The 25,004-nt window shown below is 39.5% G+C and overlaps 1 protein-coding gene across 2 annotated transcripts; it reads right to left on the reverse strand.

Moving 5' to 3' along the window:
* Positions 1-2,628: 2,628 nt before the first annotated feature.
* On the reverse strand, positions 2,629-24,461 carry ano3 (anoctamin 3). Of its 2 annotated transcripts, none has more exons than XM_077743433.1 (25): positions 24,289-24,461; positions 14,535-14,741; positions 13,797-13,924; positions 13,530-13,685; positions 13,246-13,346; positions 13,119-13,163; positions 11,397-11,531; positions 11,196-11,302; positions 9,993-10,048; positions 9,791-9,912; positions 8,606-8,740; positions 8,312-8,408; positions 7,912-7,972; positions 6,944-7,026; positions 6,682-6,822; positions 6,120-6,284; positions 5,913-5,949; positions 5,724-5,835; positions 4,986-5,043; positions 4,677-4,774; positions 4,382-4,539; positions 4,152-4,304; positions 3,675-3,825; positions 3,418-3,607; positions 2,629-3,352 (listed from the first exon to the last, which is right to left on the reverse strand). In XM_077743433.1, exons 1-25 carry the CDS (start codon positions 24,437-24,439, stop codon positions 3,170-3,172), a joined length of 3,030 nt encoding a protein of 1,009 aa, XP_077599559.1. In that variant the 5' UTR covers positions 24,440-24,461; the 3' UTR covers positions 2,629-3,169. The 2 variants fall into 2 exon arrangements, with proteins under 2 accessions (XP_077599559.1, XP_077599568.1); XM_077743442.1 differs by lacking the exon at positions 24,289-24,461 and adding an exon at positions 21,730-21,985.
* Positions 24,462-25,004: the final 543 nt, after the last annotated feature.

Consider the following 25,004-nt stretch of genomic DNA (forward strand, 5'->3'; position numbering starts at 1 on the left):
ATGGCAACGCGATTAGTTTAAAAGCAAAAAGGAACAATACAAATCAAATCATTTTTCCAACAGGATGGAAAAAGCATGTATGATTTACTCTCTATTCATTGTTACCATTGTCTGTATGTGACATTTGAGCAAATAAGAAAATGTTCATTTCTCAAAATATGTGGAATCATCTGCTTTTAACTCTTAAATAGGGCTAGTATTTTGAAAAAATGCCTCAGAAAGACTCACACAAAGCCACATTTTAACCTTACCAAATGTTAATATTATTCAATGACATACTTGTACTACAAAGTACACCAAATGTTGATAATGCGTGCTCCATCACCCCAAATGCGATGTTCACATTGGAAAACACCAGGTCTCAATTTATATAATAATCTGTTTGTCTGAATAAATACAATTCTAAATGAATAAAATCGAACCTGGAATAAAACAAAACAAAAAAAACAACCTCTAATCAATTATAACTTTGAGAAATACCATATGAATAAACCACATTTTAAAAAAAATCCCTTTTTATAAGAACAAAATTCTTATTCCATCATCTTGTTGAATGAAGCTATGAAAATTCAAACTAATTTAAATAAGACACTAGTTTTTACCTTGATTTTTGTTTTTTTGAATACAAAAATAAAAAGAAACAATGTTTACATTAAAAAAAAAGAATAAATAAGAAAATATTTAGTATTAACTCACGCTGCTAATGACAATGTAAGACTTAGACATCCATATAGTTTAAACTGGGAAGACTAGTTGTGAAAGTTGATCTTTTTGTGCTATTGATGCCATCCAATCCTTTGACTGAAAGGGACAAATGAACAAACAAACATTCATTCACTTCCTCCCAGTCAACACAGATTGGACGTCTAGCGCTGCCAAAGGGAGTCAAATAATTATTAATTATTTTAAATGTGCTAATCTGGACGAAGTAGATTAAACAAATGAGTGATTAAACAAAATGGATTAGACAGGCAGGCAATAAATTCAATGAACGTCCTATTAAGGGTTAAGTGTTTCAACCTAGCTATCATTACACACTGAAGTACAACTCAAAAAAACCTCATGTATTCTTGTCTCATTGCCAGTCAAAATTGAAATATTTTTCCCATAACTCCAGAAATAACAAGACAGAAAAGTCTTTAGAGCAGCAAAAATATTTTTGGACTGGACGTGTGACAGTGATTCCATCTGTGATAACATCTTTTGTTTTGCTTTAATCGCTTTACGTGGAACTCGGAATATAACGTTTAATTTAGTAGAATCTATTTATGATTTTAATTTTTGGAACAATTTTTTTAGGATGGCACTCATACTTACATTTTTGTAGGGGGGTAGTCAACATGTTTTTCCAATTGGACGCCATCAGATCTGAGATCTGTTGGGCTCACAAGTCATATCCGTCAAGGTCAATCAAACAGACTCCTCTCATTCCCTTTAAGTAATGTTTTCCTGTAATGACAAAGTAGTCTTGACAAAGATGATGACATCCATATTTTTTAAATAAGGAACTGATTTTCTCGTCCTGGAGGTCGAACCACCCAAAGTTGATTGTAAACTTGGCTTGGGAGTTGAGTAAATCTAAGACAAAAAAAAAAAACACCCCCCAACCTCAAAAACCTGACATAGTGTTATTTCTCTCTTTGTTGACTTTCTTGTATATTGAGTCATGAGCATCTTGACATATTTTGACTGTAAATTGGATGGCATATTCTTGTTTACAATGATCACTTGCGGTTTCACCTCCAAATGTGTCAGTCCATGACCGACAGCTTTCCTTTGAATTTCAAAATTTGAAAACTATTAACATCACAGCGGCACTCAAACCGCAGCTGGCTGACGTTCATTGCTAGGGAATGAATGTATGAGTGCTTTTTTTTTGGGTGAGTGGGCAAGTGTGCCTGGACGTTTTCTACGCAATGAACATCCAAGCCACAGGTATGTCCAAATGATCCAACTTTCAACCATACTTCAGTCCTTCCAACAGAAAATGAAAAACCGGCCATGAGTGTAAAAAGTGGGAAAAGCAGCTGAACGTGGCTCATAGTGGGAGTTACGTTCCAAGAGACGCTGTTGTTTTAGAGTCATTAGACCACAGTGGGTACCTAAGTGTGTCTGACTCACGTCCAAAGCCAACCCACTCAGGAGCGTCTACAAAGTTCTTGGACAGAAGGAGTCAAGAGAGAGAGAGAGGACTCATTGCACTTAAAAGCACACGTGCAGCACAAACAGGCACACGTGAAGTCGGCGCACAACTGTAGGCACAATCATATCGCGAAAAAGTTCACACGGCGTCAACTCGAGGCGGCCGAGCTGGGCAATAGCACGAAAAACACACACGCAGCTCCCGCTGACACACAAACCAGGCACCGAGAAGGGACACCACGACAACACCATGCGCTTTCTAGGCTGACTTTGCCAAAAATTTCATGATGAGTGCTGTTGTTTTGCAAAGTACATTTTGGGGCAAAATAGATTCAGCATGCTTCCAGGGCGACCAAGGCTATGTTCAGACCACAGGGGTTGATGTAACACAAAACATGAACAAATAGTTCTTGAAAAGGCTAAAAAAAAGCAGATATGTGATATTTGGACAAAAGACTAACAATTGTAAAAATAATAATAATAATAATTAACCATAACCTGCAATGTGAACGTAGCCTGTAGTCGTTTTCCGTTCAATTTGGGCTCACCCTAGCACAACTATGAGCAGGAACTAGCATGGTTCTGAAAATTGAAAACATGCAGAGAGAGTGCTAGCTGCCACACAGAAAGAGAGAGAGAGAGAAAGAGAGAGTGCAAGATGGCTGACCAAGTAAAACCGCTGCAGCCCTTCATCTGCATAGTAAACATTACAGTGAGGCCTTGACACACAGCAGGGATGGTGGGAGTAGGGGGAGGGGTGACGGGGCTTAAGACGGTGGATCGCGGAGGGAATCGGAACATAAGAGCGGCGCCAATTTTGCAACAGATGGCGAGGGAGGGAGTGCTCACGGTAAAGCAAGTTTAGAATGTATGTGTGTTTGGATGGAGGGCTGGGAGGGGGGATGGGAGGGGGGCTGTCATATGGGAAGTCTTTGGTGAATCTGCTCAACGTTAAACCCCAGAAAAAGCAGGCAAGCGGTAGTGGAGGGCTGCACGGCGTTTGGCGGAAACGTGAAAGGTAAAAGGTTTAAGGCCACTCGTGGTGATACCGCAGTCCGTTCTTTTTGCGCTCCTTCTGAAGGTGCTCCAGTTCCGCCTCGTACATCATCTCCTGCATGAGGTACTTCTCCCTGCGCATTCGGTCACACAGGTCCTTGGGCATGTCCGGAATGAGGTACGCGATGAAGGATTTGATGCCAAACACCAAATGCTGAGGAAAGGGCTCGTCAATTGAAGTCATTGGAGAGCTTGTCAGATTTAGAAGAGTCCACATACCTCAAAGACAATAATGAAGGCCAGTCTGGCAGCCAGAACGTGCCAGAACTGCAGAGTGAACTCGTACGGGACCATGCTCCAAGGTGGGGCTCTGTAGTCCCGGTACCTGCAGTACATGGCTTTGCTGCTGTTCTTCAGTACACTCATATCAAACAGAGACAGGCTACTGTTCATGTAGCCTCGCAAACACCTGCAGAATGAAACAAGACCTTTAGCACAGCTGCACATTTGATTTTTTTGGGGTGGGGGTGTCTTACTCATCATCGTGACGGTACGCTCTGTCCGTGCAGGGTCCATATTTGAAGGCATACACAAAGCGAGGGATGTAGTCTGAGGTGATGGCGATGACGAAGGCGTTAGTGATGACGGCGAGGACCCCGATCCCTTCGAGGATCCCGTGCCAGATTCCTGTCAAGCACACCAGCAATATTTCAAATGCCTTGATAAAACAATGTCTGGACTAAAACCAGATATTTTATACTTCAGTCCATCAATTCTAGTAATAAAAATATGTCAGGCTGGAGACTAACAAACATTAAACTCTGACTGGAATTTCGCTCCTATGTGGAACATTGTCAAATACGACCATTAAATCTGAGAATATTCAGAAAGGCTCTGGGGGATGTTTGTTCTGTAATGGATTCAACTTAAATAAAGTTATTGGCTGAAACTCAGCCACGTGAGGCCTTTTAAAGGGAAAAAAATAAATAAATAGAAAGATTTAGAAGTTTCACCGATGTCCGTGGCTCTGGCGGGCATGGGTCTTCGCCACTGGGTAACAAACTTGTACGCATCCAGACGGATCTCGATGATGTTGTTGAGCAAAGCCAAGAGCGGAGCCAGCGGAAACGCGGCCACAAAGATTGTGGTAAAGCCAAACTGGAGGACTGATGAGAGACAAGAGTTGTTCTTTTTTTCAACTCCTTCCAGTTCCATTTTTTGTACAAGTACAATAATGATTCACCCATTTCAAGGTACTCGTCTACAAGCCCATGTGCGTTCATGGGCTGCAGATTCCAGTCTTTATCCCACTGAGGTAGCTGACTTTTCGTCTCCACGTTGGGCCTCGCGGCGCCGCCCCCTTTCTTCATCTTCCTACGAGACCACCAGTTCTGCAGCAACCTGTACAAATGAACAAGTACACTGGCTGACTCAACTCAACAAGAAATAGTCAGCAAACACTGAAAAAAGCCATTTGATTAATGACAATAAAAGCAACTCAATTTGATTTAATTATAGAATAATAAGATATGACTTACGGATAACCGAGCTCCATGAAGTTATTCCAGATTTGTTTGAAAAACATGATGACACCCATTTGCAGGCACAGGTCGATCAAGCACCCACTTGGGTGACACTTGAAAAAAAAAGATCATTTTTACACCACTATTTCATGTACTCTTAGAAAGACACTGATTTAATTGAGGCCTTGGCTAAAGATGAACCGTTCTATTAGTCAACACAAAAGTCATTGGAACAATATCTTTTAAAAAATAACCAAGAAGGCATGGGGGTTGAGTCACAGCTGATATAAACGCCCACTTAGGCTGATGCACGCTTGTACTTACCTCCTCGAGTCGCCACCGATTAAACAGTTTGTTGTATTTTCCAGGTCTGCCGGCAAACCTAAACAAATTGACACTGGTGAGCTATCATATTTATTTGGAGGAAAACTGGGCTTAGGTTTAAATACTTTTGTAAATACCATATGGCTATGAAAAATTGGAGGACAATTTGGCTTTAAAATTCTTTAAAAATATGAATAGGTGATAAACTATGAAAGTTTGGATAAGATCAACTTACGGATAAATTGATACATTTTATTGCAAGGTTTATTTTTTAAAGAATATATATATATAATATTAAAACATTTATTTTCTCAAAAATAACATTGAATTTGGTAACTAGTGGCATGGGAGAAGAGAAAAATGCAGTTTAGCATGTATTTCAGATTTATCTGGTGAAAAAATGTTGTTTTCTCTTAGTTTTTGAACATTCGGTCTCGGGATGAAGACATTTACTCAAAAATATTTTCTATGGGATTTAAAATTTGAGTAGTGGGACATAAAATATCCTCCAATTCTGGAATGTCCTTTTCGGGTGATATTGTATTAACTTGATGGATCATGCACTACTACTATGATTTATTGAAAAATGTTCATCACTTAATTATACATTGACAAGGAAAAAGAAGGGTGTTTTGTCAGATTTACTGACAAGGCATTTTTTGGAAAGTAAACACTTTATAGCCGCCAACATTTCTTCACTGTAAGTACTGGAAATGTGATTCAAGCCAACTGGCCTACCTTCCAAGGAAGAATGCAATGTAGAAGGTGGAGCTGTTCAAGTTTACAAACTGGAAGAGGAACATCTTGAGAGCGAAACTGTTCTCCCACTCAGACTCTGTTCTCGGATGCTCTGCAGAGGCAGAAAAAAGGCTTGTCAACAATCTGGGACCAAAGCTAAAACAATGTTGGATTGCATGCCTCGCTTACCTAGATTTGTTAACAGATACGCCACCTTTTCATACACCTGAAAAGAAACAGCAAGGACAATCAGTCATATATACACACACACAAAAGATTTCTGGCCTTGAAAAGGACATTTCTCGGAATAAACCAGCACAATAGACATTTGTCGGAACATTGGCTGGCCCTTATTATGTCAATGTGGCAGATGATGGCTTGTGTTGAAACACCCACCACGTTGAGAGACATAATGATCATGAAGTTGATGCAGACGCCTGTGCCAGAGGTGGCAAATTGCCAGTTCTTCTTCACAAAATGCCAGTTGAACGAAGCAAACTTCTCCATGGCGATGAGGCGGAAAACTACTACGGCAAACACGGCGGTCAGGACCAGAGAAATCTAAGCAGAGAACATTTGATTAGGCTGCGTGAAAAAAAAAAGATAATACTATTACACTTCGACTTGGTATTATTCTTACTCATCACTTAGTGTTTTGTTAACTATGATGACTAACAAAAACATTTAGCTGGCAATCTCTTTTTAATCCTTTCATGGACAAATTATGATTTAATTATGACTAAGAATGACACAGTTAGAAATGACAAAAATATGGCAACTAATCAGGATATTTGACCCAAAAAAAGGCATTCCAAAAGCATTATCATTTTAACATGGAACTATCACCAGCAGGTGGTGATGTAATGCCATAACTGGTAAATTATATCACGCCCGTCACACTCTGGCTGTTAGAGGAAAATCCCCACTGGGAAGATTATTGAGAGATCAAATGGTTTACCATGAAGAATATTCCGGACACAGACACCATGAGCCGACTGAGTTTGTCTGAGAGGGGCTGGAAAGGCTCAGGCTTGCCAGATATGGGATTGACTCTCTCCTTTCTGGAGTATTTGGCTTCAAACTGAGGCCGCAGCTCTTCCTGTAGAAAATCCCACATTCTGGTTATGAACTATTGAACTGCAGATTCTTTTAGCAGAACACAAAAGTGGTGTCGTGTTTAAACAATGCACAGCGCCAAATGAAGAGTCTCTCTAACCGACCTCCTCGTCCTCCCAGTCGATGAGATCCCAGTCGTAGGTCAATTCGGCCCTCCTTCTTTTCCAGAACTCCAGGAAGACAGTGGCTGTGTAAAACCGACAAATTATTGATCAGTTTTAAAGAGCAACAAATGCCATCCGTTCTAATTATGGCTGGAATCAAAGGGGGCATCTGATGCTCACAACACCCTCAATCTCGCACTTTTTCTGTTTGTGGCCAGTGTTTTCCTTTCATCCGTAAAATCCTTTGGTGTATAAAATACATTTCCAGCCTTCAAATATTCTATGAGTACAATTCTGTCTGGAGCCATTGTTGTTTTTCTTTCAAATTGATTTGAAGAGCTCCCTGAAAACTACATTTTTCTATAAGGAATGTGCATGTATTGTGGATTAGTCAAGATAGATCAGAAAAAAAGTCTTTAACTTTATAAAATTTGACAGTCAAGAAGAATGAACAAATGATACAACAACAAATGAACGGACCTGAAGACGTCATTTTCAGAGTTTGTGAATCAGATGAAAAAAAAAGAATAATAATCACTTCAAGAGCAAGTCAATTGGATTAATACATATGCCCCACTATTAAGAATCTGAATCACTTCCTCTATGAAAACAATGTTGTAGACACATACACATCAGACTTCAAGTGCACTCAGTGATGAAGCACTGGCTAGGTTATTGGTCTACTCTGCCAAAAGCCTAATGCGGAACTCTGAGCTACGGACCACAGTCAGGAAGGCTGAACCACTCACTGTAGGCTCTCCAGCTTAATACTGCCTTCATTTAGCCCAAACATAGAACACTTTGTGCCGAGTGTTCCCCTAGGGCACAAGTTATTATTTCCCACTTTGGTAGAAAGATGGATGAGAGCTAGAAGCTACAGCAAAAAAATGAGGATATAACTATCAGAGCTGCAGTATAATGATCACCGCATTAGATTTGAAGTCCAAAAAGTCAAAGCCTGGGCTTACCCCAAATAGCCATGAAGATAGCGAAAAACACGGTCCCACCATTGTCGAAAAGATGGGTCACCTTGACACACAAAAGATATTTATATGTGAAATTCAAGTAGTAATACTATTTTCATTGTGACACTCACTAATCAAACAATGACTATTTTACACAATTGTAGATGTCATTATATAACAAATACCAGTTTAAAAAACAACAAGTAACAATAATAACCGTAAAAAGAATTGAGATTGCCTGGTATGAAAAAAATGGTGATTGATATTTTCTTGGCAGATGGCCCAGTCCTACCGTAGCAGGTAAATATTTTTCAGATAAACCGTCAATTCACCATAAGTGTATTTGAGTAGGCATCATTGTGGCATTTTCACTGAACAACAGGTTCTGACAAAAATGGCCGACCTTTGCATAGACACAGCTGTCACTCAGCGTCCACGGCTTGCACGTCTCCTCACACATTGGACACATAATGGTTGTGTTTGCTTCACAAATTTCTTTGCTGAAGGCACAAGCAGAAATAAGAAAGCAAATAAATTCTTTTCCTCACATTAAAAAAAAACAATTATGTTTCAGTGGCATGCATTGATGGCAAAAGACTTCCAATCCATTTGGATAGGGAAGCTGCTTCTTATTCACTGCCAATCCACTCAGTCAAAATAGACTGGACATTTATTGCTATCAAAGGTTATGTCTCACCTGACTTGGCTGGAGTCCATTGTGAAGAGACCGTAGAGGAAGACAAAAACGCCGACCAGAGCGGCAGGGATTAACATGCCGGTGTACCAGCCCAACCAAGCAAAGTAAAGACCGATTTTCTCTCCAAAGTAGCGCCTGGCATTGACAGAAAAACAAGCATATTCATTCCAAGTGAAGCTTTGGCTCTCTCATTCTCCAAATGTAAACAAGTGACCGACATTTCATGCGAATAATTAGAAGAGTTCTCATTTCACTCTCATCTGACTTTAATAGGAGTTTAATCTGGTGCTTTGGTAACAGGCAGTGTTTGACGAATGACTATCTTCCCATAAGTGATGAAGCTGTACAACGTAAACTAGGTTACTCTTTGTCTCTTGCTTCTTCTTGTACTCAAAGCCAAGCTGTAGCTCATAATTAGGCCACATGAGCACATCTTCTTTTTCTTTTGGTCTGCAAGCTTTTCTTGCAGGATACTGTTAGTACGCCATCTTCTACATGGACTTACTGCCCTCATTAATGGTGGACATTTCCATAAACCCGAAAATCAGAACGCTAGTAGGAGGACATAATCAAGACTTATCTTGTACTGCACTAAAACTGCATAGGCTCCATGCAAATTATTTATTAAGTTGACTACTTATTTATTTATTACTTATTTCTTTATTATTTATTCATTATTATTATGTATTGATTATTTATATGATCTTTTTTTTGTTTCTAGTATTTGTCCACTTCTCTTCTTATTTATGTTTTTGACTACTTATTATGTGGCCACTTATTTATTATGTATAACTTATTTATTTGTTGTTATTATTTATTCATTACTTTTTTGGGCTGTTTGTTTGTTGTTGTTATCTGTGCACTTTGTGGTGAAGCATTAAATGTCTTTATACTTGTATAATGAGAATAAAAGCATTCAATTCTATTTAAAAGGAAAGACAAAAAAAGCACCTGGCTCGATGATGCGCAGGACGCAGGTGATGCATTTAAATGAAGGACTGTCCTGTATAAATCTGGACCTAAGGTCAATCTACCCTTTAGCGCGTCATCCTCTGCACCCACTTACTGCCCTCACCCGTCCCCTCACGTCGCCTATCAAGCATCTTTTCCTCAAGCTCTTATGCCAGCAACTCCATCATCATTATCCTCCTGCCAACGCATTCACTATCTCCAGAAGTAGAGTACCTGATGAGGTCCAGAGGCTGGTACTTGTACCACATCCCCCAACGAGCCCACCGCTCATAAAGCAGGTGCCTGTGGTTCTGGGCACCGTGGGTCTTAATGGGATGTCTGCTCTTGTATCCTCCCTAATGATAAAAACCGGAGAAGGCAAAGTATATTAGCTGCAGTTTTTACCACTTTTCCGCACACATTGGAAACTTCTTACCTCATGTGGAGGAAAAGCAGCCTCGTACGTGTTGTTGCCCAGTAACCGGTTGATACCTGCAGTGCAATAAAATGCGCTAGTTAGAGTGTTAAATCAGTCAAGAACTGCGCCTCTGCAGTGAAGGGCCCATTTCAACAAAGCTACTTTAACGTAACAAATTCATCATCATATGTGAGTCTTAAACAGTAGAGGCGTTGGAACAATATGAATTTTAAATAGCCACTTGAAAATAACCTGCTCAACAATGGTTTTATTAGAACCTGCGCAATTTTTTATGCTTCTTGTAAAATCCAGCAATGAACACTATGATTCCAACAGTAAGACATGGTACTGTTAGGCATTAATCACAATAAAAGAACAACGTTTTATTTACTATCGTTATTGGTCCCTGTTGTTCCCTGACATCATTTACGCAAGAAGGGTCACTGATCGCCTACAAAATGCATTTGCAATTTAATTCTGTAGCAATTGCTTATCTAAAATATAAAGCCACTTTTAAACCCAAATTTTCTATCAATTTTAGGGCCATTTTTGACCAATTGCTTCAGAAATATAGGACTTTTACTCCTCATCTCAAAAGCCACTATGACGACCATGCAATTACATCTTCAAATGACACAGTACATACAAATTCTGGTGCATTAACATGGTTCAGTAACTATTTGGCTGCCCTGAACAATGCTAGGCATCTTATCCATTTTGATTGGAACTGCCAGCCCCTTCTAATTCAGATGGATTATACTCCTACCAGGATCATTAACAGTCAATATGTTATGTAATAATCTAAATAAAATTAACATTAAGGCAGGTTTGTTACTGGCGCATGGTGTCCAATGAGTGCACAAATAATAAGTGATAAGGGGGCCCTGGAGAAACTTGATGTGGGTTGGTCAGCAATAGGTTCATAAAACGGACAATAATTTCTTATACCAGAGGATATCAACAGGATAATGAAATACACTGAGTAAATATTAGAAGAGGGAATACTCAGCTCTGTTTTGTGTGGTGCTGTAATTAAGGCTGAATAAAAATGACAGTCCCAGTTCTCGATGGAGCATTACAACCAAAGATTTTAGTGTTAATAACACTCAGTAGTTATCTTATGGTTTCACTGTGTTGACCAGCGGCAGAATGAAACATGAATAATAAAGTGGCAATAGAATACATTTACGACAGGAATGTAAATTGTAGTCTGTATCATACCCATTTTTAACTTTCCATCCTCGTATTTTGTGCGCTGCAAAACATGGTGGACTATTCTGCTTCTGGTCGAGTTGGAGAAAAACGTCGCTCTGTTGTTGATAGTGAAGCTGGATGAAAATGAATTGGGGAATGTATTAAATATTGACCATGGGGGAATATATCAGTCATTTCGGCCTGCCAAATGTGACATTTTTGTCTTACTGATGCATGCGTGCGCGACTGAAGGGGGCGGTGTAGCAGTCGGTCTCCTCCAGGTCGGGCAGCGCTTCTTTGTCCAGCTTCATGGGATTTCTGGGAAACCAGCTCTTGATCTGACGACATCTCAGATGGAAGCGGCTGCACAGATGGACAGCAGCAGGACAGGATTAACGGCACAGATTAACATGAAGATTGTCTGCTATGACATTAGATAGTGGATCATTAACTTTCACTCTGGCACATTGCAACTCAATCCACACTACAGACAGACACACCATGACTCAAAAAGCTGGTCTTTCAGTGTCATTTTCTGCAACAGACGTCTACTTGTCGTCGTCAATGGCAACAAATTATTTGAGTGATTGTACTGGAATTACCTGTTTCTCCAAAAACAAGAACAGATTACATCCTATTTGGTAGAGGCATTTTCTTTCCGGATACTTCTCAGACAAGTCTTTATCCATAAATGTGCCTACTGGGGCTTTTCGATCACCCATATTTGGCGTTGTGTGATATTCATCTCCCCATAACTCAAAACAAATTTCATTTGAAGTCCAGACTCATATTGCAATCCTGTGAGCCGCCTTGCATTCAACTCGAGGCGTTGTGAAATGACTTAATGATGCTGCCACCCTAGTATTGATTAGACGAATATAAAGGGGAACTCTGTGAGGTTTATGTCTCTTATAAGGTATGCAGGTAGAAATATTGATGTGGATGCAGCAAGCTGCACATGGTTTGTTCAGCCGGGGACGGGGGTTGTTGACACACCACTAGTAAACACTGAAAGCATATTTACGGCTGGGAGTTTTTATATATGCTTTGGAAAAGACTGTGAGCCAAAGATAATAATCATTATTTTCTCAAGATGGAAAGTCTATACAGCAAAAAACAAACAGGACAATTTTCCAGAAACACTGCCAGGAACAGAATATAGATGTAATATGCTTCAGTTCTATAATTCCTCACTATAATGTCTGATTATTTTTATGAACTCTTTACAGGTCAAGTGACTATTTTGGTTAATTAAAAAAACAAAAAAACATAACCCCACTAAGAGGTGGCATCCACGTGAGTGAGAATTTTAACTTTTGTAATACAAGCGTGACCTATGTGACCAAAATTGTTGTTTAGATAGCCTTAGTTGTGACCTCAAAGGGTTAAACTGGGAGGTCTGGCTGCCTCTAGCACTATTAATGGCAGTTAAACGAGTGCACTCCAAAAGGTTAATGGGAAACTTTCATGTGAAAATAATTGGCAAAATCAGAGACTACGATTATGCTTTGTTAGAGATTGCTGATTTTTTTACTGCAATGCTGTTGCTGACTGCCGATGGAAATAAGAAAGAAATTTTGGAGTGTAGTGCTTGGACATCACTCGAACATCACTTCAAAGCATGACTGCATCTTTCTAAAAATAGGATGCAAACAAGCCTGTGCCACTCTGGTTGTTTGAGTGAAAGATTATAGATTGTTTAATACATAAAGAAGAACGACAATATTGTTCAGTGGAAATAGTCTTGGACATGTTCATTCCTGTGATGTTTGACATAATTGGACAGTTTAATTACAAAGCATTGTTTAGAAAAAACAACAATGCCTTTCGCAAGATTGCATTTTCAAAGGCTTTAGTCAATGGAGACTTGTCGTGGCCTTGCGTCTATTTAGTGTCATTTAACCATCCAGCATTCATTCAGGCAATAATCACAAAACAAAAAAGACTAACCTGCCCAAGGTTTTGCTTTTCCAATCTGTAAAGTGGGATTTTTTCCTTCCACAGGAAAATAGAGACACATTAGAGAACCTCCCAACCAATGAAAGATAATATTCAGTGCATTGGAATCCGATGTTACCTGAAAGGCATCCGGATATTCATCTGCTCGGCATATTTGCAAAGTGTGTCCCAAGGAGTGTGGACTTTGACGAACATGATGTCATTGTTTGTCAACGAAGGCTTTCAGAATTGAAGGAAACACAAAATTGTCACAATTCATCTCCACGCACCAAAATCCCCAACAAGAGTAAAACATGCCATGAATTGTACAGCCAATAAAAATATAGCCAATATAAATTGACATTATTCTCTAGCAAAACAAAAACTTTCCCTCTTTTTTGTCATGTTTGAAAAAGTTATCACCTCTTTTTCCAGCATTAAGCCCTGAGCCCGTAAATTCTTCTCAAACGTGCACCTCTTCTCCACCAGCGGACTAGACTTTTTATAAACCAGAATGTAGTCAATGCGCTTTTTACCATCGCGGAAAAAAAGCCCAGATGGGTCTGTTGGGTTTCTTCCCTGCAGCAACAGAAAAAGAGGACGTAGTCAACACTGGAGATAGGAATGCTAAAATGGATGCATCATTGGTGCTCTTTAGAACTGTGAATGAGAATTCTGAGGGTGCGTTACCTTGACGGAATCGATGCGGGCCTCAAGCCGTGCCCGTGTGCTGGGTTTTCGGGGAAGAAGTGAGCCATCTATTCTGGGTTCACATGGAGTTGCCTCAGACTCCTCCGTGTAGTCGTCCTTGCCATCTTCTGAAGGACACACACACCAAGTGTGATAATCGACACAGACAATACATGGAGGCACAATACAACTTGCATTCAAATATTTATTTAATCAAGCTCTGCTAAAATGAGAATCTTTCATTAAAAAAAATAATTTTTCTTTTAAACAAGATATTTTTTACTCATATATGACTTTTGAAAGTTTAACATTCAATAACCATGTAAAGATGGGGTCTTAAACTTGCGGACCAGGCGCAATTGGTGGCCTGCAGGGCCCCCCTACTTGACATCAGAGTTAAGCATAAAAGCATTTGCCGGGTTTGACATAGACCAGCTGGAAGGATATTGTATCCTGTCACGTAGAATTTAAAAACTGATCCCGTTTATTTACCATAAATTTTTCGTATGGATTGAATTACAAGTATTAGAAGTTAACAAGTGTAAAATGGTACTTCACACACTCCTAAAACCCGGGTTCATTTTCCTGGGTAAAGTATTTTTGACACCGATCAGACCCACAAATAAAACCCATACACACAAAATAAAATCACATTATGACCTCTAAGGCAATCTTTAATAGTACATAAATATTAATAAGCAGAGGCAGGATTTAGCTGGTGTTTGTGATGCTACCGACCTGTCTGTGGTGGCAGGAAGCTGCAGGAAGTGCTGATGCTCTGACTCAGAACCTCCACTCCATCTTTGGGCTCCGGGGTCAGCGGTACGGACAGAAAGTGGTTGAGGTTGAGCGGGTGGGTTTGACTCTGGGCCAGGCAGGGCAGACTGCGGCGGGACGGCTTCAGGCTCTTCTCCTTTAGGATCTCGCTGATGCTGGTGTGCATGCCTAGACAGTGAAATGAATACATTGCATAATTGAGAATTATTATTATTATTTTTCATGATTATTATATCATTTTGTAAATATTCATTTGTCTAAATAAACCTGTCCCGTTCGGCTGCTTAGACAGAAAGAACAGTAAATCTGACTGTGTTCAAAGGCTAAAACTCTTAAATATAATGTGTCACAGGGGAGTACAGGTACTACTATATGCAATAATGAATATTTACGGCATCACAAGGAAGGGCAAGCAGCCTGGGGCACTCGCATTTGGCTGGAATAGTACCAGCGTTCATTAAATGTCAGCCGGCACTAACTAACATAGGCAATTTCCTGGAAGTAACAGCTTTTTCTATGTTTCTCTTCACTATTACACATTTTTAAAAAGGAATTAATGTGTTAATCTATTTATTAAACATGATTCTTTTCAGCAGCCCGGTTTTGGAGTGGTTTGCGCGATGGCCTCATAGCTCTGGGGTCGAGGGTTCGATCGAGTGGTTGGTCCTCACTGTAGGGAGTTTGCATGATCTACAGCATGGATGATGTACAAATGACCTCCACCCATTTAATGTGTTACTACAATAATAAGGATGATGATTCCGTCCTTCTCGGAGGAGGTGCATTCAAAGGGCAGTCAGCACTCTCCTTCCATCCAATCGCTCAGCTCAGCAAGTTAGAACAACAGTGTTGGACCGTTTCTAAAACGAACTCCACACTAATATCCAATGCTTGTGAGACCAGCTTAACAAAAAGCTATAACAGTAATACCAGTGAGGTTATTTTCAAGGTCAGTTTGCCCACAAAAGTGCACCAGAGTAATAACGTAAATGTGCAAAGGTTAATAACCACAATGGAAATAAAAGACAGTGTAACCATGAAGACATTGTGGCTCCCAGACGTATATAGTATTCATGAGCGCGATCTCCTGCTTTACAATGGGAACACAAAGTTCTTTTACCTCCAGTAAGGAATGGTCTTTACGACCTTGGAGGCGTGGATGCTTGTATTGATACTCTCTGCACCCCCAGGCGCGTTGCCACAGCCACTGGCTACGTGATAACTCATTCCCATGGTGATAATCTCAGTGGGATTCCCTAACGTTGGTTCAGGATGTGGGTATAAGGACCCAGGGGTCCACTGATCATACTGATTTATTTCTCTGCAGCGCTCTGATGTGGAAGGAGTAAAAGAAGAAGTTCCTTATCAAAGGCTCAGTTGTGTTTTTGACCGCATACTGCAGAGTTCTGCTATTGAACATTTTATCTTAAATATAATATTTCAAACATGAGTTCTAGAGCAGTGGTTCTCAAAATGCGGTATGAGTACCACTACTAGTACCCAGGCTATTTTCAGTGGTACACAAAAGATTACTGAATTAAATGCACAAAGTACCCTTTTATAATCTCCTACAGTTCATTTCTTAAGTACAGTTTGTTACTGGAATCAAGAATTTAAATAGCAACTAAGCCAGTTGCACAAGCCATTAGGAGCAAGCGACAGACAGCGAATACCATCATGAATTTGCAGTTATGGCAAATATTTCAAAAAAGTCATTTGTCTTTGTAAAATTATTACTCAGCACTGGTGACTCGAACCTACCTGCCGAACTTCAAATTGAAAAGTTAACAGGTACAAATTTATTTTGCTACAACTGCAATGTGTTGTGTACAACTAAAGACAGCTTCTACTTACCGAAACCAATTTTCTAGTTTTTTCTTTACTCTCTACTATTTGAATTGATTTAAATTGAATTGTACGCTGCCAATTGCTGATTGACTCAACATTGCTTCTTATGAGCACATGCTTTGACCGGTTGTCAATTTCCATGATCTGCCGTATTGAAAATGACTCGTCAGTTGTTAATTTCATTCGACAAAAAGTCCTATTGCGCCAATTATATCAGCAATTACTGTGCATATTCCATGACTTGTTGGGGGGAAAAAAACAGATGCAGCAATACCCTGCTTTATGGCCACCTGGGGTATGAATGGAAGACGTAAAAAAAACAACATCCAAATTGTAAGGAGCTCTGGATTGATTATTTAAAGCTTGCATGTTAGGCATGCTAGTCTGCAAAAAACGATTGTGCTCACTTTCCTCCAAAGCAACACCCACACATTAAACACTTATTCCCAGAAGGCTGCAGTGAAATGAGCTCCAGGTGGTGGAATATTCTGCAAGACTATCAATGGCTGAGATGATACAAAAGAGCCCAGCTAGTTTCAATGAGCCTGCAAAAGTGAGCATCGGCAATCCCAAAAGGAAAGTTGAAAATAGGTGCACAAAATGGACCGGTTTGGTATTGTGAGAAATAGACTCCATTGATATTGGAGAACATTTGGAAATAACAAGGGTATCTGCAACATGCTCCAAAGGATGTAAAGTGAGTGAATCATTAAACAAAGTTCATATTCAATTACAACTTTACAACAAAATTCAATGTAAAACAGCAAAATGCGAAAAATAAGTTCTCATCAAGTATTCAAATAACATTGTATATGGTTATTCCAATAACCATCCAGTATTCCTTTGCTCTTTTTGCAATTCTCATGAAGGTTTCAAGTCTTAAAGTGAAGGTTTCAGAGGTGACAGTTCATCCATAAATTGCCCAATCATACAATCGCATCCACAGCATATCATAACTCATTCTGACACTTCACAAATTATTTTGTGCTCCTCTGTTGCATACACCTCTGCCACACTACTACAGGCATCAATTATTCATGAAAATGTGTATCAAAGCTCCAAACTCAAGAGGAAACTTCATCCAATCGATAGCAAGTACGCCAAACCACAAGTCCCTCCTAATTGTTGGTCCTGCTGGGCAAAAAAACTACGTCAAAATAAATATAGAAAAATGGTTCATGAAATGTCAAATCCAGTGTAATCCCACTGTGGGCCGGGTAAATTAATCCCATGTGTACTTTGACTGTGTTTGTGTTCATGGAGAACCATCACAGATGGAGGACAAGCCAAGAACGTGGGCTTGCTAAAATAAAATATAAATTAAGAAATTTAATGGAAGTGAGTAGATGGGGGAAGAAACCACTTACAATCAGTGTATAGTGACAGGTTTGTGGACTAAGATTAAAAAAAATAAAGAAAAAAAATCCACCCATACTCAACCGAACGAGGGGGCTGGACGAAGGTCATGAGCCGGGATTTGGATCTTCTCTGTGCAGCTTGCGCATGTCAGTATTGTGACGTGAGATTAAAAGGATTAATATTTTGGCAGGGGATGACAATGTGTATACGCTTTGTGAATAGTAGGCATGGCTCTGTACTCTTGTGAGGAAGCATCATCAAAAGTACCCAAGAACAAACTTCTTGTATTTGCTTTCATAGATCCAAAAATAATAATCCCTATTTTAGCCATCTCAATTTTGTAATCAAATTGCAAGCATTCAGAAAGGAACCAAAGAACAACTCAAGCTGCCCAGAAGTCTTAATTTCTTCGTCTTAATACGAGGCGGCATTAGGCAGCAAGCTGTTATCTGTATATATCAAGTGGAAACAGCGAATTCAGGTCAGTAGGATGTTTTCCCATCATGCCTCTGTGGCCATACCTTTAATTATTCATCAGGGTTGAGCTCAAAGCACTCCTCGCGTCTCGGCTTTCAACTAAGCCAGAATCAGATAACATTAGGTAGACAGCTCTGCCTGAGAACAATTTAGAGTCACTAAGGAGATCCTTAACTCCTTCATGTGGATTACCCCAAGAAAAAAAAAAAGGCTTCCATCATAGCATCAATTGTTTTGATGACATTTTGACTAGTGTTTTTATGAGTGACATCACTCAAAGGACTACCCTTGAGAATGGTACAATCCTTAGGATTTAATACTCACAGTGATGAAAATATGTTTTAAAGTGGGGTCAATTCAAACAATCGACATGCCTCTGTTCAAAATGTCCAAATGGGATTTGGTGACTGAGTGTTTTTTCCTTGTGTGTCCTGTCCGTGTGATTGTTCATGAGTGTCATATGCTGTGTCTTTTCTGGTTCTCCTTCCCTTGTGTAACCCTCGTGTTTGTTACTATCATCAACCACTGTCTGTGTATTTGAACCCCGTGTTAGCGTGTGTCGACGTCGAAGTGTTTTCTGTCTTCATTATGTTTGCCCTTTCGACGGAGTGCCTATCCCCATTTTGTCCTCCCCAGTTAAGTTTGATTTTGGTCATTTTTCCCCCAGTTTTTATCATTTGTATGGTTATTTTGTACTTATATATTTTCTATTAAAATATTATGTTGTGCGTCAGCACTTCCCTGCTTCTGGGTTCCACTCTGCTCTGCAGCCGAGCCTAGGCATAACAATTTCTGCAACATTTAAAGAAAAGAAATCCCTCTGAGCAGCAAACTTCGGTGAAACAACCCCTAAAGTCAGGGGTAGAACACTAAAGCTGCAGCTGGACTCCCACTAAACCATAAGATTGAAATTCCTAAGGCGGGCTACCAACCAAGGTGATTATCATGTTATTACCATCGTAAATACATCCAGCCAGCTATAAACACCTGGAAATAAAATAAAAGATGCAACCACTGAACTTGATTCCAAGTAAGGCAACTTTACTCAACTTGTTGGGCTCCCATTGACGGCGTTAGATTTCTACCGCTGTCAATGACCATGAAACAATCCTTCACTGCCACCCTTCCTAGTACAAGCAAGTGAAATATTTGGTGAATATTTTAGAGCTTCCGCAGAGAGCAGCGGAAATTTGCTAGTGTTCCTGATAGCAGATGTTGTCTGCCATTCACGTGCAGGGCGCACCTTAGAGCAGATGTCACTTTATAGAACATCCTGACACAACCTATTGATTGCGTCATTAGAGCTTATTTAAATATCCTCCTTCTGTCTAAATCCCTTCCATATCATATTATCGTTTTACAACCAATGTTGATTGTAGTTTTTGTGATGTTAGCTCAAATATCTTTTGGCTTCAAGGGAACAGTCGTGAATTGTGGCTATTTAAAGCTGCAAAGTGTTATAGAGCGGTCATTTGTGTACTTTGTTTATTTGTTTCACTGCTTTGTCAGAACATGAAGGGGCAGCTCGTTTAATATGAACACAGACAGGCCGATATGCAAAAATCTGTCCTAACATCGATGAAAGCATCTGCTGCTTGCATAATCCTGCAGGTGGTCTCTTCCAGACTTTGCAATGGAACGTCTGGCAGTGAATAATTAGGTCACAGTATCATTAAAAGCGATAGACGTCCGAATAATTTGAACTAGGAGGGGCTGCCAGCAAAGATCACATTTCAGTGTACATTTTAATAAAAAACAACAACAATCTTTTAACAAAAAAGAAAGTATTAATTAACTTGGTTCAAACTTTACAATTAAAAAGGACTAAGCAAAAAAGTGATCATACTTGTTCCTTTAAACTAAATGTGAAAACAGTCAATATTTTTTATTTATTTAAAATAATTTTATGTATTGCACACTGGCAGCTGAGTGGTTAGATGAGATTTGATTTGATATCTGATTTCTGTAATAGTTGATCTCATGAGTAGCTTTCTTGGCATTCAAAAGAAAGTAGAAAGCCTTAAAAAGATTAACACTCCAAAATCATTGAACTTTGAGTGATGATAGGAATCTAACAGACCAGATTTCCGCAAAATAATTGCCTTCTAGAAGCATTTTAGTGACTTGGTTAGATGTTACTTATGATTATACGTGAGTACAAGGTGCTGTCTGATGACTACTTAGATGTGAGCTAAAATTTGCCATTGATTTTGATCGGGCACTTAGCATTCACTGAGAGGACATTTTAGCAGATAATGAACCCATTTCAGACTAGGGGATAGATCATGCTTTCCAAAACTTACCTATCTGTAAATTCTTTTACTATGGATAATAATATATGGAAAAAAAGAGACTTTCCAAAGGCTAATGCTCAAGTATTTGAACATGGAGTTAAATAATTGATTGCATTATTTTAGAGTGTTTCCCCAAATTCCTCTAAAGCAATTACTGCTTCTAAATAATAAAAATAAGGCATTTATAGTGGTAAAGTATGTACACAATATAAGTAAGGTTTTTTGTGTTAAAGCATTTTCGATTTGACTGCCGGATTTTAACAGCCTGGATCATTTTGAATTAGCCATCAATGAATTATGGATTAATCCAAATGTAATAAAAAAATAATAATACAGATAGACATACACTATTTACAGCCTCATCAAACACTCTAAAGTACATTTCTAGTTTATAGCATTTCGATTAGATTAAACTTTATTCATCCCGTAATCGGGAAATGTATTTAATTTCATCAATTGCATGCCACTGCTGGGAAATAACGTCCAATTCATTTCAACTGGAAAGACTGGCTGTGAATGCTCATCTTTCTTTGCCATTGACGGTACTAGACACCCAAATCAAACCATTTTGCCCGTGAGAAGCAAATGAAGTTTAGGATTGGACATCTAGTGCTGTCAATGGCTGCAAATGAGTGAGCTGTAAGAGTTAATAACCTGTGCACGAAAAGTTAAACAAAGGTAAGCGGTATCGCTTAAAGACCAAACGATACTAGGACAAGTAATATCTTTTTGGGAAAGGTTGAAAATACTGGGCAAGTTCAACCTAAAGTTTCTAGCAGACCATTGAAAACCTTTTTTTTTACACAGAAACCAACAGCAGCATACTATAGAAAGGATTTAGATGGGTATAGGACATGAAACACTTTAAAAAAATCTTTGTGCCTACATAATTTACAATGATGAGCTCAGGATTATGCTGTCCCGTGGGCTTTTGTTTGCACTGATTGGATTGTGCGTAGAGGTCATGCGTTTCATGAACACAACATGCTCCAACTCTCTCATACATCATGCAATCACATACTACAAAGGCAATCAACGTCCTATCCCAAGAGCCCCCACGACCCCTGACCCCGCGCCGCCCTTTACATTGAAGTCCATGTTGATATTAAAAGAAAGTATGAAGTAGCAAGAGAAAAGTCTCAAGCAAAGAACGCGCATTGGCCAGACTTGCGACCCACCTTTCTGCTGTTTGAAGGACTGAATGGAGCCTGAGTGGTGCACCATTGCGGCGATCTGGTGTTTTCCAGCGTGATGAAATTCCTCAAGTCAAACAGCAAATTGGCTGCGTGCGTGTCCAACTAGGATGGGGCGGTGTTAAGTGCTCTCTCGGGTTCCATTCCGTATAAAGAGCCCCCAGCTCGGACGATCCGCAAAGCGCAACGACACCTGTCTCAGCTCCGCAAAACCCCCCTCCCCTCCCGCCCCCCCTCCTCACTCGGCTACTGGCGAACTATCCGCGGCTGTTGTCATGGTGACGCGCAAGGGGGAGGAGGATAGAGGTGAAAGAGTGGTGGCAGAGGGGTGTCAGGGGATTGGTACATCGCCCCCTCTGCTCCACGATTAACGCACGGCAAAAAAGAAGTGTTGGAACTCGCGCGAGTGGCAGTTGTCACATGAAGCGACAATTCCACGTATTGATTCACGCATCGATCGATCGCAGACTTTTTAGCCACCATGTTGGAAGGCGGCTTGGCCCTCACCTCAAAAGAATGAACATGACAATAATTACACACGAGTGTGCTAAAGATGGAGCAATTAATATCATACTTGCGCTTTGAATTTTGGTTCAAGAGTTTATGACAAATAATGATTTGTCAGTTCACTTTCATAAAATGAAATTTAAATTAAGCCTACCAGAGAATGTTTATTCATTTATTTATTTTTAACTGCCCGAAGGGAGGGCTCAAGATCTCATTGGCTTTATGGATACGCCTCGGCTATTCATGGACGGATTAAAGTAAAATTTGATACGTATATTAATGTTATGATTACTCATTGATCAGCAAAGCCAAACTTTTTTGTTTACTCATGGCTGATTAATTAATCAATGGTGGGGTGCTTGTTTGTTGTTCTGAATTGGCCTCTAAAAAGGTGTTTATCATGTTTCTGGGTAGATGAGATGCATAGCAATTGAGCTGTAGTTCATTGGAATTTATGACAAGAAACTAGATGAATTTTATCATGCTGAATGAATCAGCAACCACTAGACATAAAATATAGTCAACTCACAAATCATTTTTGATGATATTTATCTATCTAAAATCTTCTGAGCAAAAAAAAAGAGAATAATATTTTAAAAGCAGTATTCCCAAGGCAATATTTACAGGACTGGCCAAAAGACAAAGCTGCCTTGTCTTGTAAAACCTTATTTCACACATAAAGAAGCAATTCAGAGAAGATTCTCATGATGTATACATTTCCTTTGGCCTACTTTGATACTAATGTACATAATTTAGCATAATTTTCCAAATGTTGTACTTACAATCAATATAAGGTGATGTGTGAGGTAGCTATAGTAGGAATGTTACTAAGAACATTCCCAATTATGTAAAGAGACATAATATATATTCATGTATATATAGCTGGCACAATGGCTGCTTCAAATCACATTGAAACGGTTGACAATATGCACTCATGCTTTTGTTTGTCTTGGTTTTGGCAACAAAAATTGGAATATTCTCCCTTTATGAAGGCTCACCGTCAAGTGCAAAAAAATGCCACCAAAAAAATTGGGCTCACACTGAGCGAAAAATTGGAGATGAAACAAATGTCAAAAATGATCAAAGAAACAACTTGCCGTCACCCATAACAAAGTCAAATATACCATATATCCTAGAGAGGCTCAGCACTAGAACTCCAGTGATAAAGAAACACCAAGTGGTTTGATGCCATTCTGACCCAATTCATTTGCATTGAATTGCAAACTCCAGGCAGGCAAATTCTCTAAGAATCAATAGACACGCTACAGGCAAGCCTCAGAGACTAATTGTTCTCCATGTGTCACGAAAATAACTACTTATGCACAATAGTCAAGTAGCTAACTGGATTTTAAAACTAATGTTTTAATCTTACCCTATTTTTTTAAAGGCACCATATTAGAAACAAGACAGCGGTTTATTTCTGTGCTAATAGATGTGCCGCAGTATGCAGAATATGACAATGATTAATACACGGCCATTATTTCTAAAATGTGCATTACAGAAATGTTCTCAATGTCCAACCTCTCCTCAATTAAATCTTAAGCCTGCAAAGGCACACCATCAAAGTCACTCCACAGCCAAATTGTCATCAGAAGCAGGCATCGTCCCTCTTGACCATAAATCACAGTAATAACATGTGCACTTATATTTTGGAGAAAAGGCGGACAGGTGCCATATGCAAATGCCATTTGCTCTCCTTCCGGCTGTTAAGATGGTGGGATAGCGACTTGAGAACGCATTGAAATACTCATTAAAAGATGGAATATAACAGCGTTTCTTGTTTCGGCCGCTTGATAATTAATCAAGGAGCTTTTATAGGGTCAGTTCCATTTCAAATTTTATTGTGCCCTTCCCTGTATGTTTAGATGTAGGTCAGATGACAACACTGCAGAGGGAGAAGGGCTTTAAGACGGCTAAACACTGCCACCCTGAGCTTGATGTGGTGACTGCTTCCTTAAAGTATTATGCATTACTATAAAAAGTCTGAACACCCCTTTTATAATGTCTGTTTTTGTGACATTGAAAATGTCGACTCACCTGAGGTCTGCTCACTTTGAGGGTCTCCAGAGTGTGTTTTGGCAGTCGAGGAACTCCAAGAGGCGGAGTGGCTGAGAGCGGGGTTGATGGGAATGTTGCCGTGGGCTGTGAAGGAGTGGCAGGCCCAGTTGCCCAGGAGGGGCACAGACATGAAGCCGTGTTGATGACATGATTCTCCTGCAAGATAAAGCACATTAATAACTGGGCGATAACGGCGATATGCTTCATATCAATTTTGACAGGGAGAATCACTGTCATCGATGTTTTTTTTTAAACAAAATGTTGCTACAAATGTTCTTTTAACTACTAACAATGAGCAAATATGTATCAATAAATTAATTGATTAAATTAATTGATAATATATATTTTTCATTATTAACTACCAAAGCACATGCACATTGATTATGTGTGCCTTAGACGACACTAGATGTCCAATCTATTTTGGGTGATAAAGGCTGGCAGTGATCAATGGCACTAAAACATTATCACACATTCTAAAAACAACCCTAACCAGGAAATTATTTGTGTTTGTGTGTAGTTTCCAGTGGGAATTTTGTACATCAAGTGTGAGATTTGCATTCAATAAGCTTTGATTACTAGGCGGCTTTGTTGGGAACAACAAGAAGTCCCGCAGGCTGCATTTTGTGTCCAAACATCCTGACTCAGTGATGAATCTCTACGCACATGTTGGACTGTGGCCCACATCACGTCACGTT

The sequence above is a fragment of the Stigmatopora nigra genome, chromosome 2 (assembly GCF_051989575.1).
Source record: "Stigmatopora nigra isolate UIUO_SnigA chromosome 2, RoL_Snig_1.1, whole genome shotgun sequence".
Classification (NCBI taxonomy): domain Eukaryota; kingdom Metazoa; phylum Chordata; class Actinopteri; order Syngnathiformes; family Syngnathidae; genus Stigmatopora; species Stigmatopora nigra.

Coding starts and splice junctions, on each gene's coding strand:
- ano3 (XM_077743433.1), bottom strand. CDS start 24,439: ATGTCTGTGCCCCTCCTGGGCAACTGGGCCTGCCACTCCTTCACAGCC. Junction 13,164..13,245: donor AATATCCGGATGCCTTTCAG/GTAACATCGGAT, acceptor TTCCTGTGGAAG/GAAAAAATCCCACTTTACAG. Junction 6,823..6,943: donor TCGACTGGGAGGACGAGGAG/GTCGGTTAGAGA, acceptor GATTTTCTACAG/GAAGAGCTGCGGCCTCAGTT.